The sequence below is a fragment of the Pristis pectinata genome, chromosome 34 (assembly GCF_009764475.1).
Source record: "Pristis pectinata isolate sPriPec2 chromosome 34, sPriPec2.1.pri, whole genome shotgun sequence".
Taxonomy (NCBI): domain Eukaryota; kingdom Metazoa; phylum Chordata; class Chondrichthyes; order Rhinopristiformes; family Pristidae; genus Pristis; species Pristis pectinata.
In genome coordinates, this window is record NC_067438.1 from 6932039 (window position 1) to 6948007 (window position 15969).

General features: G+C 54.3%; 1 protein-coding gene across 1 annotated transcript in view; it reads right to left on the reverse strand.

The window, feature by feature from the left end:
- The window catches only part of LOC127585837 (gamma-aminobutyric acid type B receptor subunit 1-like), a 54685-nt gene that overhangs the window by 25408 nt on the left and 13308 nt on the right, over positions 1-15969 (reverse strand). Inside the window, exons 4-10 of the mRNA XM_052043537.1 lie at positions 13061-13231; positions 12392-12493; positions 10551-10616; positions 9162-9353; positions 7136-7384; positions 4505-4568; positions 3535-3612 (exon numbers count right to left, since the gene is read on the reverse strand). Coding sequence (XP_051899497.1) covers positions 3535-3612; positions 4505-4568; positions 7136-7384; positions 9162-9353; positions 10551-10616; positions 12392-12493; positions 13061-13231 — 922 coding nt within the window. The remainder of the gene's footprint in view (positions 1-3534; positions 3613-4504; positions 4569-7135; positions 7385-9161; positions 9354-10550; positions 10617-12391; positions 12494-13060; positions 13232-15969) is intronic.

Sequence of the window (15969 nt, forward strand, 5' to 3'; positions counted from 1 at the left end):
ACCCTGGTCTTCGGCCCACCCAGGAGTGGTTAACCCTGGAGCTCCCAGGTCAGAGGGTGGTCAGTCCAACTCCCCATGCCAGGAGCACAGCCCCCAACACATGCCGACATTCCCGGTGGGAAACCCTGTGCTGCTGGCTTTGGGATCCGGGTGTGGAAGAAGAAGCTGGAGGGAGCGCGGAGGAGATCTACGAGGATGTTGCCGGGACTCGAGGGACTGAGTTGTGGAGAGAGGTTGGGCAGGTTGGGACTTTAATCATTGGAGGGGAATGAGGGGTGACCTTATAGAGGTGTATAAAATCATGACAGGCATAGATTGGGAGAATGCACACAGTCTTTTTCCCAGGGTTGGGGAATCAAGAACTAGAGGGCATAGGTTTAAGGTGAGAGGGGAGAGATTTAATAAGAACCTTGAGGGGCGACTTTTTCACCTAGAGGGTGGTCAGTATATGGAACGAGCTGCCAGAGGAAGTGGTTGAGGCAGGTACATTAATGACATTTAAAGGCTACTTGGATACGAAATATGGGCCAAACGCGGGCAAAGTTTAGATGGGCATCTTGGTCAGCATGGACTAGTTGGGCTGAAGGGCCTGTTTCTGTGCTATGACTCTAAGAAACTGGATCAGGAGTAGGTCAGTTGGCCCCTTGTCCTTCACCAAGGTCGTGGCCGATGTCCTGGCTCAAACAACTGCCCCTATCCCCCGCACGCCCCTTGGTCCCTCTCTGTCGAGCTCTGCTTTGAGAGACCGTGTCTACACGACCCTCTGATGGGTCAGCACAGACGAGTTGGGCTGAAGGGCCTGTTTACCGTGCTGTGTAGCTCTGTGGCCCTGTGGTTCATCAGAATGAAAAGACTTCTTCTCCAGACGGTCCCAAGTTACAGAGGCCGTGACCACTGGGTCCCGAAGACCCCAGCCAGGGGCAACATCCTCTCTGTGAAAGGGGGAGGGAATCAAGGCTTCCTTCTACCTCCCTTCACCTCTGGTGACCTGACCTGACAGGACAAGGCTTCGTGTGTGAGGTTGGGGTCGGATGTGTGCCCGATGGGACAGGCCCGGTTCCACACTTTGTCCGGCTCAGGAGGAATGGCTCGTGTTACTGTACGTGGGGAGCATGTGTGAGATTGTGGTAGAACCCGTGGGGTCAAGGTGGGCTCAGGTTCGGATCAATGTGATGGGGCCTGGACTGGGTGTGGGCTAGATTGGACAGGTGAGGTTCTCCTGGCAGAGGGGAGGGTCTGGTCTCCTGGCGGAGGGAGGGTCTGGTCTCCTGGAAGAGGTTTGGTCTCCTGGCGGAGGGTGGGATGGTCTGGTCTCCTGGCGGGGAGGAGGAGTCTGGTCTCCTGGCGGAGGGGAGGGGTCTGGTCTCCTGGCAGAGTGGAGGAGTCTGGTCTCCTGGCAGAGGGGAGGGGTCTGGTCTCCTGGCGGAGGGGAGGGAATCTGGTCTCCTGGCGGAGATCTGGTCCCCTGGCAGAAGGAAGGCGTCTGGTCTCCTGGCGGAGGTCTGGTCCCCTGGTGGAGGGAAGGCATCTGGTCTCCTGGCGGAGGTAGAGTCTGGTCTCCTGGTGTTGGGGTCCAGTCCTCTGGCAAAGGGGAGGGATCTGGTCTCCTGGTAGAGGTGGGGTTTAGTCCCCCAGCAGAAGTGGGGTCTAGGGTCTGCTGGCGGAGGTGTGGTCTGGTCACCTGGCGGAGCTGGGTATCCGGTCTCCCGGTCAGGGGTCTCCTGCGGTAGGTGTCTGCTGACGTTCTCTGCACCAGACAGTCTGTTCCACCTCCGATCCAGGCTGTGCTTTTTCCAGCTCACACAGTGCACTGCACTTGCTCCAATTCCCTCTGTCTTTTTTTCCCATTTTCAACACTGCATGACTAGTGTGATTCATTGCCACACAGGCAGCCCGAGCTGTTGGTGCAGGACTGCTGAGACTCACTCGCTGTCCTGTGACATGTTAACTCCTGACGTACCTGCAGCAGTAACCATTTCACTGCCAGGCTCTGCTCCTCTTCCAACCTCAACCCCGCCTTGGTCGCCAGCCGACCCAACGGGACCTCACTTCCCGTCCTGTGCCTTTATCATGGTCCCAGGACACAGGGCAACTGACGAGAGCATCATGAAGACATCTAACATCATGCCCCACAGAGACCAGCCTGTACCAGGCACCCACCACTCGCTGTGTAAACAAACCTGCCCCCACACATCCCCCTTAAACCTTCACAGAGACACAAGAGATTCTGCAGATGTTGGAATCTGGAGCAACGCACACAAAATGCTGGAGCAACTCAGCAGGTCAGGCAGCATCCTTGGAGGGAAATAAACAGTCGACGTTTCAGGAGGGTCTCAATCTGAAACATCGACTGTCCATTTCCCTCCATAGATGCTGCCTGACCTGCTGAGTTCCTCCAGCGTTTTGTGTGTGTTGCCCTTTAAACCTTCCCCCTCTCACCTTAAATGCATGTCCTCCAGTATTGGACATTTCTACACTGGGAAAAACAGATTCTGACTGTCAACCCTATCTATGCCTATCTCCAAACCCAATCTATCTACCCTATCTATAAACATCTATCAGGTCTTCCCTCAACCTCTGACACTTCTGAGAAAACGACATGATCATGAACAAGTTTTAATGTACGTCTTCAAGGAAGAAGGAACGGGAGAGAGGGAGAGAGGGTTGGACAGGGAATTTCAGGGCTTCGACCTCATTCGAAGGAATGGCCAGCAATGGCAGACCGATCGAAACTTGGAACGGTCAAGAAGCTGGGGATGGAGATCACAGACGGCTACAGTCACAGAAACAGGCCCTTTGGCCCAACATGTCCATGCTGACCATCAAGCTGCCATTTAGACCGATGCCAATTACAACTACTTGATTCGTAGGCCTTGCTGATTCAAGTGCTTGTCTTGACACTAGATGGCCATCACCCAAACCAACCCCCTCCATGGACTCTGTCTACACTTCCTGCTGCCTGTGGAAAGCAGCCAACATAATCAAAGACCCCACCCCCACCCCAGACATTCCCCCTCTCCCGTCAGGCAGAAGATACAAAAGCCTGAGGGCACGTACCACCAGGCTCAAGGACAGCTTCTATCCTGCTGTTATAAGACTATTGAATGGTTCCCTAGTACAATAAGATGGACTCTTGACCTCGCAGTCTACCTCGTCATGACATTGCACCTTATTGTCTACCTGCACTGCACTTTCTCTGTAACTATATATTCTCTTATTGCTTTTCCCTTGTACTGCCTCGGTGTACTGTTGTAGTGAATTGATCTGTATGAAGTATGCAAGTCAAGACTTTCCACTGTACCTCGGTACACGCGACAATAATAAATCAATTCCAATTAACACCAGGCAGCCTTTACACAGGAGAGGGGATTAACCCCTTATACACCGCTCCCCACATACAGTCGGACACCGGGCAGCCTGGGATCTGACTAACTGTTGAGCAGAACATCGGGATGGGGCTACAGCTGGTAGTGAACATAGCTGAGCTGCAGAAACTGGTCAATTACGATCTGTCAAGAGGAGAGAATCACTCACCAAACCAGCGGTCAGTGCCAAAGTACGACATATTGTCGTTGGTGCTGTCGTAGTAACCGATCTTCACGTACTTCCCATCTGTGGGGAGAAGGGAAGTCACCTCGTGAGACAACTGGGAGTAAGCCACCTTCCTCGCCTACGGACCGCTGCTCCCCTCTCACAGTCAGACCCCAGCCTGTGCCCAGGGAAGGGGATTACCCTTTCACACACTACTCCCCACTCACAAACACCAGCCTGTGCCCAGGGGAGGGGTTTAACCCTTTCACCCACTGTTCTCCACTCACTGACCCCAGCTTGTGCCCAGGGAAGGGAATTAACCCTTTCACACACCGCTCCCCACTCACAGTCAGATACCAGCCTGTGAAAGGGGAGGGGATTAACCCTTTCACCTACTGCTCCCCACAGTCAGCCACCAGGCAGCCTATACCCATGGGAGGGGATTAACCCTTTCACTCATTGCCCCCAATTTACAATCTGACACCAGGAAGCTGGTGCCTTGCAGAGGGGATTAACACTCTCAGCCACCTTGTCCCACTCACAGACGGATACTGGGGTTGCCTGTTCCCTGAGGAAGGGGACCAACATTTTGATTGCCCTCTTCCTCCGAGAAAATACTGGGCGACGACCTCACGGTATGCAGGGCAAACTGGAGGGAGTTAGGGCTGGAAGGGAGGCAGAGAGAAATATTCCCTTAACATAAAGAAACGTGACCCTTCCACAGATGAGGGGAATCAGGAGCAGAGCATGCTGAGGAAGTAACAGCAGGTGAGAAACAGCGAGGAGGCCACCAGCGAGTTTTAATGAGGCTGCTGGCTCCCTGCAGGGACAGAGGTGTGCTGCAGGAAGTGTCAGACTGATCGCTCGAGTGCAGCGCCTGCCTGGTATGGATCGGTGGGGCATTTGATACCAGACGTCACTCGTGAGCGCTTCCTTCGTGGAGGGTACAGCGCGCATTCGCCGAGACGCGTACCTTGCAGTTGCTCGATCATCGTCCACGCCATCCGTGACCCGCTGGCGTCAAACACCACGTGGCCCTGGGAGTCAGATTCAGATTAGTTTACCGTCACGTACACCAGAGTGCAAAGAAATTCCTTGCTCGCATGAGTAACAGCAGTAATAGATGCAACTATGAGTACAATGGTGTGCGTAATACAACAGAACGGTTCAGAGGCTGACGTGCAGCCTGAAGCAATGCAAAAAGGGAATGTTAAAGGGACAATAACGAAATAACTGAGGAGGAGGTGACAGGGCAGACGAAGGGGGGAGGAGAATGGAAAAGGCAACGGGGGCCGGGAGGTGATAGGTGGAGGTGACAGAGGGCCTGGATGTATCCCAGCTCGGTACGGTAACCGCTCTGCCCAGGACCGCAAGAAACTGCAGAGAGTTGTGGACACAGCCCAGCGCATCGCGGACACCAGCCTCCCCTCCTTGGACTCTGTCTTTACCTCTCGTTGTCTTGGTGAAGCAGCCAGCATAACCAAAGACCCCACCCACCCAGGACATTCTCTCTTCTCTCCTCTTCCATCGGGTAGAAGATACAGGAGCCTGAGGGCACGTACCACCAGACATAAGGACAGCTTCTATCCCACTGTGATAAGACTATTGAACCGTTCCCTTATATAATGAGATGGACTCTGATCCTACGATCTACCCTGTTGTGACCTTGCACCTTATTGCGCTGCACTTTCTCTGTAGCTGTGACACTTTACTCTGTACTGTTACTGTTGTTACCTGTACTACCTCAATGCACTCTGTACTGACTCAATGTAACTGCACTGTGCAATGAATTGACCTGTACGATCGGTTTGCGAGACAAGTTTTTCACTGTAGCTCGGTACAAGTGACAATAATAAACCAACACCAATACCAGATGGTGGAATCTGATGGGAGAGGGAGGTGGAGTGTGGGGGGGGGGGGGGCGGCAGTGAGGGAGGTGGGGAGGGCAGGTGGGGGGGGAGGGGACCGGGTGGGGGGAGCGTATGGGTCATGGGCAGATGGATTGGGCGGGGGGGGGGGGGGGGGAGGAGGGGAAAGAAACAGGATGGGTGGGGGGGAGGGGTCTGGAGCAGGTGCAGCGAGAACTGGGGTGGATCAGGAGGAGAGAGAAAAGGGACCGAGGGGGAGCAGGTTGTGAGCCGTCCCCGCCTCTTCTCAGCTCAGCCTCTGCTGAAGCCCTCACCGTTGCTGCCCCCAGCCCTGTCCATCCCAGCTACCCGCCGGATGACCTCCCTCCTCTTGCCGTCCATGGTTAACTGGAACTCCACTGACCAAGTAGCCGTGTGTCCTTTGACCAGCACCCCGACTCCTGGATAAGCAACTGGGACCTCTTCCCATCTCTGTGAACATCTCCAGCCTACAGCCCACCCCCCCCCCCCCCCACCGTTACCCTCGGATTCCTCCAGTCCTGCCTCCTCACCGATCCCCAGATTTAATCCCCTCACCACTCGGACTGGGATCCTTTCCCGGGACATTCCTTTCTGCCTCTCCCCCCCTTTAAGATGCTCCTCAAACCGCCCTCTCCCTCGCCTGAATCGGAGTCAAGTCCCGTTTAATAATTGTTCCTGTGGAGCACCACGGGATGCTTTACAACACTAAAACCTCATGCTATATAAATGTACTTTGTTGTTGTTGTTACACAGAGATAGAGCGTCAAACACCCCCAAACCTGAACAATATGCATGCACACACAACCCCCGTGACACATGTATACAAACACACACACATACAAACACATACACAACACCACAAGATGCATGTACACACACACACACACACACACACACACACACACACACACACACACACACACACACACACACACACCATGTTTTTACAAACATTTTACAGATTTGCTCTAAATTGCGCAAAGACTATTTTCACAATGAGTTTTCTACTGGCTGTAACTTGGTATAAAACTGCAGTATAGTTTTGTGATTTTCCACAGAACAAAACTATTTAATCAATTACAAAATTAATTGTAAGTTATACATGTATACAAACACACACACACACAGGTACAAACACATACACAACACCACAAGATGCATCTACACACTCACACGCACGCACACAGACACACACAGACACACTCACAACCCCGTAATACATGTATACAAACACACACACAAATACAAACACATACACACCACAAGGTGCATCTACACACACAGACAGACACACACACACACAACCTTCCTGAGATACATAAGTACAAACAGAGACACACATGCACAAATATACATGCATAAACACCACAAGATGCATCTATATACACACACATACACAGCTCCCTGAGATACACGTATATAAACACAAACGCACACATATAAACACACATAAACAACACCGTGAGATGTATCTACACACACACATGCATACCCCCCAAGATACATGTATAGACACACACGTAACATCCTAAGATACATCTATACAGACACACAACCCCAAGATACAAGTACACTCACACACACTAAAGATACATGCACACACTCACAAGATACACACACACACACGCGCGTGCACAACCCCCCAAGATACATGTATAGACGCATACACATGTACACACACACACACACACGTCCCATTGCGTGCACATACACACCGAGACTCCATCGAAGGAGGAGGAGTTCATGGCCTTGTACAGCTCCTCGGTGATGTCCCTGTTCTGGCTGTGGTAGTTGAACTGCTCCAGGCGCATCTGCTTCTTCTCCAGCTCTTGGGCCGTTTTGTTCAGGGCCAGCGCCAGGGCCCAGATGGCATCGTACGCCAGCGGGGCTTCCTGGTAACCGCCCGTCTCCTCAGGCGACTTGTTGATCACCTCCTGCAGTTTCTCCAGGAACTCCTGGGAAGTCTGAGGGTGGGGTCAGAGGAGGAGAGCCAATGAGGAGCTTTGCACAAGAGACATCTCACCCCCCCCAGCACAGCACTGAGCCAATGGTAATGCAACCCCTCCATAACACAGGGGGAAGCTGTTTTTATCTTTATATTACATGCACTCTGACCTCAAGATCTACCTTGTGACCTTGCACCTTATTGTCTACCTGCACTGCACTTCCTCTGTAGCTGTGACACTTTACTCTGTACTGTTGTTTTTAGAAGATACAGGAGCCTGAGGGCACGTACCACCAGACTTGAGGACAGCTTCTACCCCACTGTGATAAGACTATTGAACAGTTCCCTTATACAATGAGATGGACTCTGACCTCACGATCTACCTTGTTGTGACCTTGCACTTTATTGCACTGCACTTTCTCTGTAGCTGTGACACTTTACTCTGTACTGTTATTGTTTTTACCTGTACTACATCAATGCACTCTGTACTAACTCAATGTAACTGCACTGTGTAATCAATTGACCTGTGCGATCGGTATGCAAGACAAATTTTTCACTGTACCTTGGTACAAGTGACAATAATAAACCAATACCAATTAACAGCTCCTCTCTTTTTGCTTAAAGTTGTACAGACCTGTGAACCATCATGCCAACCACCAAGTCCCCATCAAAGAGTAAATAGGTATCCACAGGAGGCGCTGCCTCAAGAAGGCAACATCCGTCGTCAAACATCCCTGAACTCTGGTGAGGTCGCATTTAGAGTACAGCGTGCAATTCTGCTGTCACCTCACTATAGGAGGGATGTCGAGGCTTGAGAGAGGATGCAGAGGAGGTTTACTAGGATGCTGCCTGGATTAGAGGGCAGGTGCTGTCAGGAGAGGCTGGACAAACTTGGGCTCTTTTCTCTGGGGCGGCGGAGGCCGAGGGGTGATCTATTGGGAGTGTATAAAGTTATGAGGGGCATAGATAGGATGGACGAGCAATATCTTTTTCCCATTATTGAGCCATCCAATACCAGAGGGCATGCATTTAAGGTGAGAGGGGGCATGTTCAGAAGAGACATGAGGGGTACCTTTTTTACTCAGAGAATGGTGGATGCCTGGAATGTATTGCCTGATAGGGTGGCAGAGTCAAATTCACTGGGGGCTTTTAAGAGGGGCTTGGATGGGCACACGAATGAGAGGAAAATGGAGGGACATGGGCATTCTGTAGTTAGGAGGGAATAGCTATGTCGGCACAAGATTGTGGGCTGAAGAGCCTGTTCTGTGCTGTACTGTTCTTTGTTCTATGTATCCCCACCATCCGGGCCGTGCCATCTTCTTGCAGCTACCGTCAGGCAGGAGGTACAGAAGCCTGAAGTCCCACACCACCAGGTTCAGGAACAGCTACTTCCCTTCAACCATTCGGTTCTTGAACCAACCTGCACAACCCTAATCACTACAGTTTAGCAACACTGGGATCATCCTGATCACTATGCACTGAAATGGACTGTTTTTTTTGGTTCTAATTGTGTTTTTTTTTTTGTTCGAATTGTGTGTTTTTTTCTTGTAAAAATTGTGTATAATTTATGATTTTCTTGTGAATGCTGCTTATCTGATGCTCTGTGCCTGTGATGCTGCTGCAAGTAAGTTTTTCACTGCACCTGTGCACACATGGACTTGTGCATCTGACAATCAACTCGACTTTGAATTTGACTTTCAAGGAACACGGACCCAGCTTGTCTAGGACAGGACAATCCTCTCATCCTAGGAATTAGCCCGACGAATCTTCTGTGGCACCATTGGAGTCCCACTCACCATTTTGGATATTCCCCTGCTGTTGGTGGGATTCACCATGAGGATCTCGGTGGTGAGGTGACCCTCCACTGCCTCCGTCATGCTCTGCACCGTGCAGTTGATATTGTTGTCCTGGATCTTGAACCAGTTGTCGGCGTACCAGCCAATGAGGAACCAAACGTACTTCTTACCGTAAAGCTTCTCCTTGTACACCTGAGACACAGACAGGCGGTCGGTGATGACAGGGAGAGTCGGCGGCAGGATACAACTGGGGAGGGGGGGGGGGGGGCTGAGGGGGGGGAGTGACACTCAAGGTGCTGGAGGGACTCAGCGGGTCAGGTGGCATCCGTGGAGGGAAGTGGACAGTCCATGTTTCGGATGAGCTGGGACGTCGACCGTCCATTTCCCTCGGCAGAGTTCCCCCAGCTTTTTTGTGCTTTGCTCCAGATTCCGGCATCTGTGGTCTCGTTGTGTCTCGCGAGCGGTAGGTGGGGGCGGTGGTGTTATGGGGAGGAGCGTGTTACGGAAGAGGGTTTGTCTTGGGAGGGGTCCATTACGAGAAGGGGGTGGTCTCTTATGAGGAGGGAGTCTCTTATGGGGAGGGATCTGTCATAAGGAGGGGTCTGTTGTGACGAGGGGATGTTGTGAGAAGCCTGTAATGGCAATAGTGACCTGTTATGGGAAGTGAGTTGTTGAGGAGTGGGCTGTGATAGGGTCTGTAATGGGGTCTGTAATGGGGAGGGGCTGTAAAGGGAGGTGTAATGGGAAGGGTCTGAGGGAGGCTGTAATGGGGGGTCCGTAATTGGAAGGGGGGCTGTAGTGGGAAGGGGGGCTGTAATGGGGAGAGGCCTGTAATGTGCACTTATGAAATCTGTAACAGGGAGGGACCTGTAAAGGGGGGCTGTAATGGGGAGGGGAACTAGGGGGGCTGTAATGGGGAGGGGGGTTGTAACGGGAAGGGGGGCTGTAATAGGGAGGGGGCTGTAATGGGGTGCTGTAATGGGGAGGGTCTGAGCTCTCCCGGTTACTGCCCAATGTGTTTACTGAGTGTGGGTCACGTGCGGATGTTAACCCGTCCTCTGCTCCCCACTCAGGGGATCAGAACCCCAGCGGTAAATTCAGACACGTGTGGTACACACTCGGCACACTGAAGCCAGTGCAGACTGCGGATTAGTTGAGTGTCACCGTCCCAGTACGGCTAGTTTCCTTTGTCAGAGGTGGATCCAGGAAAGGGAGCTGTCGAGGGACGGTGTCGCCTGAATACTTGTTGGGGCTTTGTTCGGTATTTCTAGAACAAGGAGCTGGGAACCAGAGCAGCCATAACCCTTCATTACTTCACTGGTCTCTGGGGCAGGAGAGATGGGACTGGTGCTACAGCAATGTAACGTCCCTTAGCCCAAGACCACGTACCTCACAGAAGACTTTCCTTGCCTCGGTTTCGTAGAATAATCCAACAATGATCCTGGCGTCTTGTCTCTGCACAATAAAAGGAGGAGAGGTTTCCCGTCATCTTATACACTCATTCCATGCCTTCACATTGCGACTCCCACCAGGTATAAAGACATCACACAGTCCCACAGGGATTCCTTAATCCCCTTTTTGTATGTGCCAGCCTCTGCAGGAGGCGCTGCCTCAAGAAGGCGGCATCTATCATCGAGGACCCCCACCATCCGGGCCATGCCCTCTTTTCACAGCTACCATCAGGCAGGAGGTATGGAAGCCTGAAGTCCCACACCACCAGGTTCAGGAACAGCTACTTCCCTTCAACCATCAGGTTCTTGAACAGACCTGCACGACCCTAACCCTACCTCAGCCACGAAACACTACGGACCACCTCCTGCACTGCCATGGACTTGTCTCTGAGTGTGTCTTTGTTTCTTATTTGCACTAAGATCTTGCTTTTGCACAGTCTGTTTTTCACTGTACGGTACAATTTTATGTATCATTTATGTTCTGTGTGTTGTCTGTACCTATGTGCCTGTGATGCTACTACAAGCATGCTTTCCATTGTACCTGTACCTCACCGTACTTGTCACATAACAATAAACTCCACTTGGCTTGACATGTGCACAGCACACAGGGGGTAAAAGGGAGCGGTTCACCCTGGCCCAGGTACAGACGCAGGGGGTAAAAGGGAGCGGTTCACCCTGGCCCAGGTACAGACGCAGGGGGTAAAAGGGAGCGGTTCACCCTGGCCCAGGTACGGACGCAGGGGGTAAAAGGGAGCGGTTCACCCTGGCCCAGGTACAGACGCAGGGGGTAAAAGGGAGCGGTTCACCCTGGCCCAGGTACAGACGCAGGGGGTAAAAGGGAGCGGTTCACCCTGGCCCAGGTATGGACACAGAGGGTAAAAGGGAGCGGTTCACCCTGGCCCAGGTACAGACGCAGGGGGTAAAAGGGAGCAATTAACCCTGGCCCAGGTATGGACACAGAGGGTAAAAGGGAGCGGTTCACCCTGGCCCAAGTACGGACGGGGGTAAAAGGGAGCGATTTACCCTGGCCCAGGTATGGATGGGGGTAAAAGGGAGCGGTTCACCTTGGCCCAGGTACAGGCAGGGGGTAAAAGGGAGCGGTTCACCCTGGCCCAGGTATGGATGGGGGTAAAAGGGAGCGGTTCACCTTGGCCCAGGTACAGGCAGGGGGTAAGAGGGAGCGGTTCACCCTGGCCCAGGTACGGACACAGGGGGTAAAAGGGAGCGACTCACCCTGGCCCAGGTATGAACACAGGGCATAAAGGGGAGCATTTAACGTTGGCCCAGGTACGGACGGGGTAAGAGGGAGCGGTTCACCCTGGACCAGGTACGGACAGGGGGTAAAAGGGAGCGACTCACCCTGGCCCAGGTATGGACAGGGGATAAAGGGGAGCGGTTAACGTTGGCCCAGCTATGGACAGGGGGTAGAAGGAAGTGATTTACCCCAACTGGTACACTAAGGCCCATGTACAACTGCATCAGGTTCTGTACAGGGCACAGGGGGTAAAAGGGAATGATTTAGCCCAGCGCATGTATGTCACATGTGTCTGTGTTGGGTCCAGTACAAGCACAGGGGGTAAGAGGGAGAGATTTACCTCAATTGGTACAGTACAGCCAATGTGTGTCTGTGTTGGGTCCAGTACAGGGCACAGGGGGTAAAAGGGAGAGATTTACCCCAATTGGTGCAGTATAGCCCAGTGTGTCTGTGTCGGGTCCAGTACTGGACACGGGGAGTGTGAACGGGATGAGTCACTCCCTCTAACTGAGCCGTGAGGTTACCTTGAGGTTTTTCACTGCGACCCCAGGATCTGTCAGGAAGCTCTGCCGGACACTGATCTCGATCCCGGCCTCCTTCACCCGCTCCTCCAGGTCATCCAGGGTCTGGTTGGGGGGGGAACGGAAAGAGGGATCAGCAGCTGGTGGTGTGTGTGCTGACCCCAAGCTCACCTCTGAACGGGCCGTGTCCCGGACCCTTCAACAGGAGGAAGCAGACACGGCCGGGGAGGCGGGGTCAGAAGGTCCAGTGGGGTCAGCGGATTGGTGGCATCCACCAGCTCACCGGACCTTGCCGTCCAATGGGAGGGCAGCAAGCTTCTTTGTTGACAGACAGAAAGGCGGGCTTGCATTTCTATAGCGGCCTTGGAACAAGGCCTCCCACTGACCCTACCCTCGCTACTTCCTCCCCACCCCAGTACCCCCTCCATCCCCGGTACACACACCCCCTCCTCACACAGGTACACCCTCCCCATCCTGGTACACCCCTCCCCACTCTCATACACCCATCCCCATCCTGGGTACACCCTCCCCACCCTGGTACACTCCCCACCCTGGTAAACACCCTCCCCATCCTGGTACACCCCTCCCCACTCTCATACACCCATCCCCATCCTGGGTACACCCTCCCCACCCTGGGCACACCTCCCCAGCGCCCTGCTGCACACTCCTCACCGAGGTGAAGACCTCGGTGGTCTGCTGGATGGTGGCGATCTTGGTCCAGCCCCACCTCTTGAAGAGCTTGACGCGGGTGGGGTTGTGGAGCGTGGCCGAGGGGTGGGTCCGGAAGAAGGTGGGGAACCGCTGGCGGTTGGAGAGAGCCGGCGAGCTGGAACCGTACGAGAGCTGAGGGAGAAGGGACACAAGGTCAAGTTTACTGTCATAGGCACACACACCCAGGGTATAAACGCAACGAAAATTGTTTTTTGTCCAGCAGCAGCACAGTTCGTTACAGACATGACAAAAACAAGTTACCACTAACTTGTATTAACATAAATTATACATAACTTTACTCAACAAAATAAACATGACGACGTTAATGCAAGTTGAGAGAGAGAAAGGAATCTAGTCCAAGGCAGTGTTGGGGTTTTTCAGGTGGGTTCAAGAACCTGACGGCAGTGGGGAAGAAGCTGCTGTTGAACCTTGAGGTGTGGGGTCTTCAGGCTCCTGTACCTCCTGCCCGATGGCAGCATCGAGAAGAGGGCACGGCCCGGATGGTGGGGATCCCTGATGGTGGATGTCGCCTTCCTGGGACATCGCCTCCTGTAGACGTCCTCGATGGTGGGGAGAGCTGTACCCGTGATGGAACTGGCTGAGTCCGCCGCTCTCTGTAGCCTCTTGCATTCCTGTGCATTGGAGATCCCATCCCAGGCCGTGATGCAACCAGTCGGAACACTTTCCACTGTATGTTTGACAGAGCCTTCGATGACAAGCCAAATCTCCTTCAACTTCTGAGAAAGTAGAGACGCTGGCACCTTCTTCATGTGGACTCTGACCTCACGATCTACCTTGTTGTGACCTTGCACCTTATTGCACTGCACTTTCTCTGTAGCTGTGACACTTTACTCTGTACTGTTATTGTTTTTACCTGTACTACCTCAATGCACTCTGTACTAACTCAGTGTAACTGCACTGTGTAATGAATTGACCTGTGTGATCGGTTTGCAAGACAAGTTTTTCACTGTACCTCGGTACAAGTGACAATAATAAACCAATACCAATACCAATGTGCTGGGCCCACTCCATCCATACTGGCCAAAGAAATGACAGTAAAACTCAGATAATCCGGCATAGCTGGGACCATAATAGTGCTGGACTAGTCGAATTTCCAGATTATTGGATGTCATTTGTGTTAATCCCCCAACACACATTTAATTCAGACACGAGAGACTACAGACGCTGGAATCTGGAGCAACAGACAATCTGCTGGAGGAACTCAGCAGGTCGAGCAGCATCTGTGAGGGGAAAGGAATTGCTGACGTTTCGGGTTGAGACCCTGCATCAGGGCACATTTAATTCAATTTTTTAAGATGTTACACGGTCCTATGAGGAATTTTCCAGTGAACCACGTTAGTCAAAAAGGGGTGCAAGAATCGGGGCCCCAGTGAGTGGAAGGGAGTGAGGCAAACACTATCTAGTGAGCCAGATGCCAAACCCTGGGATTTCTAAATGCAAGAAACGAGCTGCTGGAGGAACTGAGCGGGTCAGGCAGCATCTGTGGAGGGAGGTGGGCAGTCGACGTTTCAGGGCGAGACCCTTCATCGGGACTGAAAGGGTAGAGGGGAGACAGTCAGTGTAAAGAGGTGAGGGGGAGGGGGTGGGGGAAGAGCTGGCAGGTGATAGGTGGATCCAGGTGAGGGGGGGGGTGATAGGCAGATGGAGGAGGGAAGGGTGGAGAGGCCAGGAGGTGGCAGGTGGAGGGGGCAAGGGCTGCTGGTGATGGAATCTGACGGGAGAGGAAGGTGTAGCGTGAAATTAAATAAGGGAGGTGGGGAGGGCAGTGGGGGGAGGGTGGGGAGGGCAGTGGGGGGAGGGGAGTGGAGGGCAGTGGGGGGAGGGTGGGGAGGGCAGTGGGGGAGGGAGTGGAGGCAGTGGGGGGAGGGGTGGGGAGGGCAGTGGGGGGAGGGGAGTGGAGGGCAGTGGGGGGAGGGGTGGGGAGGGCAGTAGGGGGGAGTGGAGGGCAGTGGGGGGGAGGGTGGGGAGGGCGGTTGGGGGAGGGGTGGGGAGGGCAGTGGGGGAGGGGAGTGGAAGGCAGTGGGGGGAGGGTGGGGATGGCAGTGGGGGGAGGGGTGGGGAGGGCGGTGGGGGGAGGGGTGGGGAGGGCAGTGGGGGGAGGGGAGTGGAGGGCGGTGGGGGGGAGGGTGGGGAGGGCGGTGGGGGGAAGGGTGGGGAGGGCAGTGGGGGGAGGGGTGGGGAGGGCGGTGGGGGGGAGTGGAGGGCGGTGGGGGGGAGGGTGGGGAGGGCAGTGGGGGGAGGGGAGTGGAGGGCGGTGGGGGGAGGGGTGGGGAGGGCAGTGGGGGGAGGGGAGTGGAGGGCGGTGGGGGGAGGGGTGGGGAGGGCGGTGGGGGGGAGGGGAGGGCGGTGGGGGGAGGGGTGGGGAGGGTGGGGAGGGCGGTTGGGGGAGGGGAGTGGAGGGCGGTGGGGGGTGGGGAGGGCGGTGGGGGGAGGGGAGTGGAGGGCGGGGGGTGGGGAGGGCGGTGGGGGGAGGGGTGGGGAGGGCGGTGGGGGGAGGGGTGGGGAGGGGACCCAGTGGGGGGGAAGGGTGGGGAGGGGACCCAGTGGGGGCAGTGTGTGGGTGACGGGCAGATGGTGGGTGGGGGTGGGGAACGAAACAGGGAGATGGGGTAGGAGTGGACGGAACTGGCAGGAGAGAGAGAAAGGGGATGGGGGGGTGGGGAGCAGTTTACTGGAAGTTGGAGAATTCAATGCCCATGCCCGTCGGGTTGCAGACTATCCGGGCGGGATACGAGGTGCTGCTCCTCTGGTCTACGTTTGGCAGTGGAGGGGGCCGAGGACAGACAGGTCGCTGCGGGAACGGGGAGGGGGAATTAAAATGGCCGGCAACTGGGAGCTCCAGACGGCCA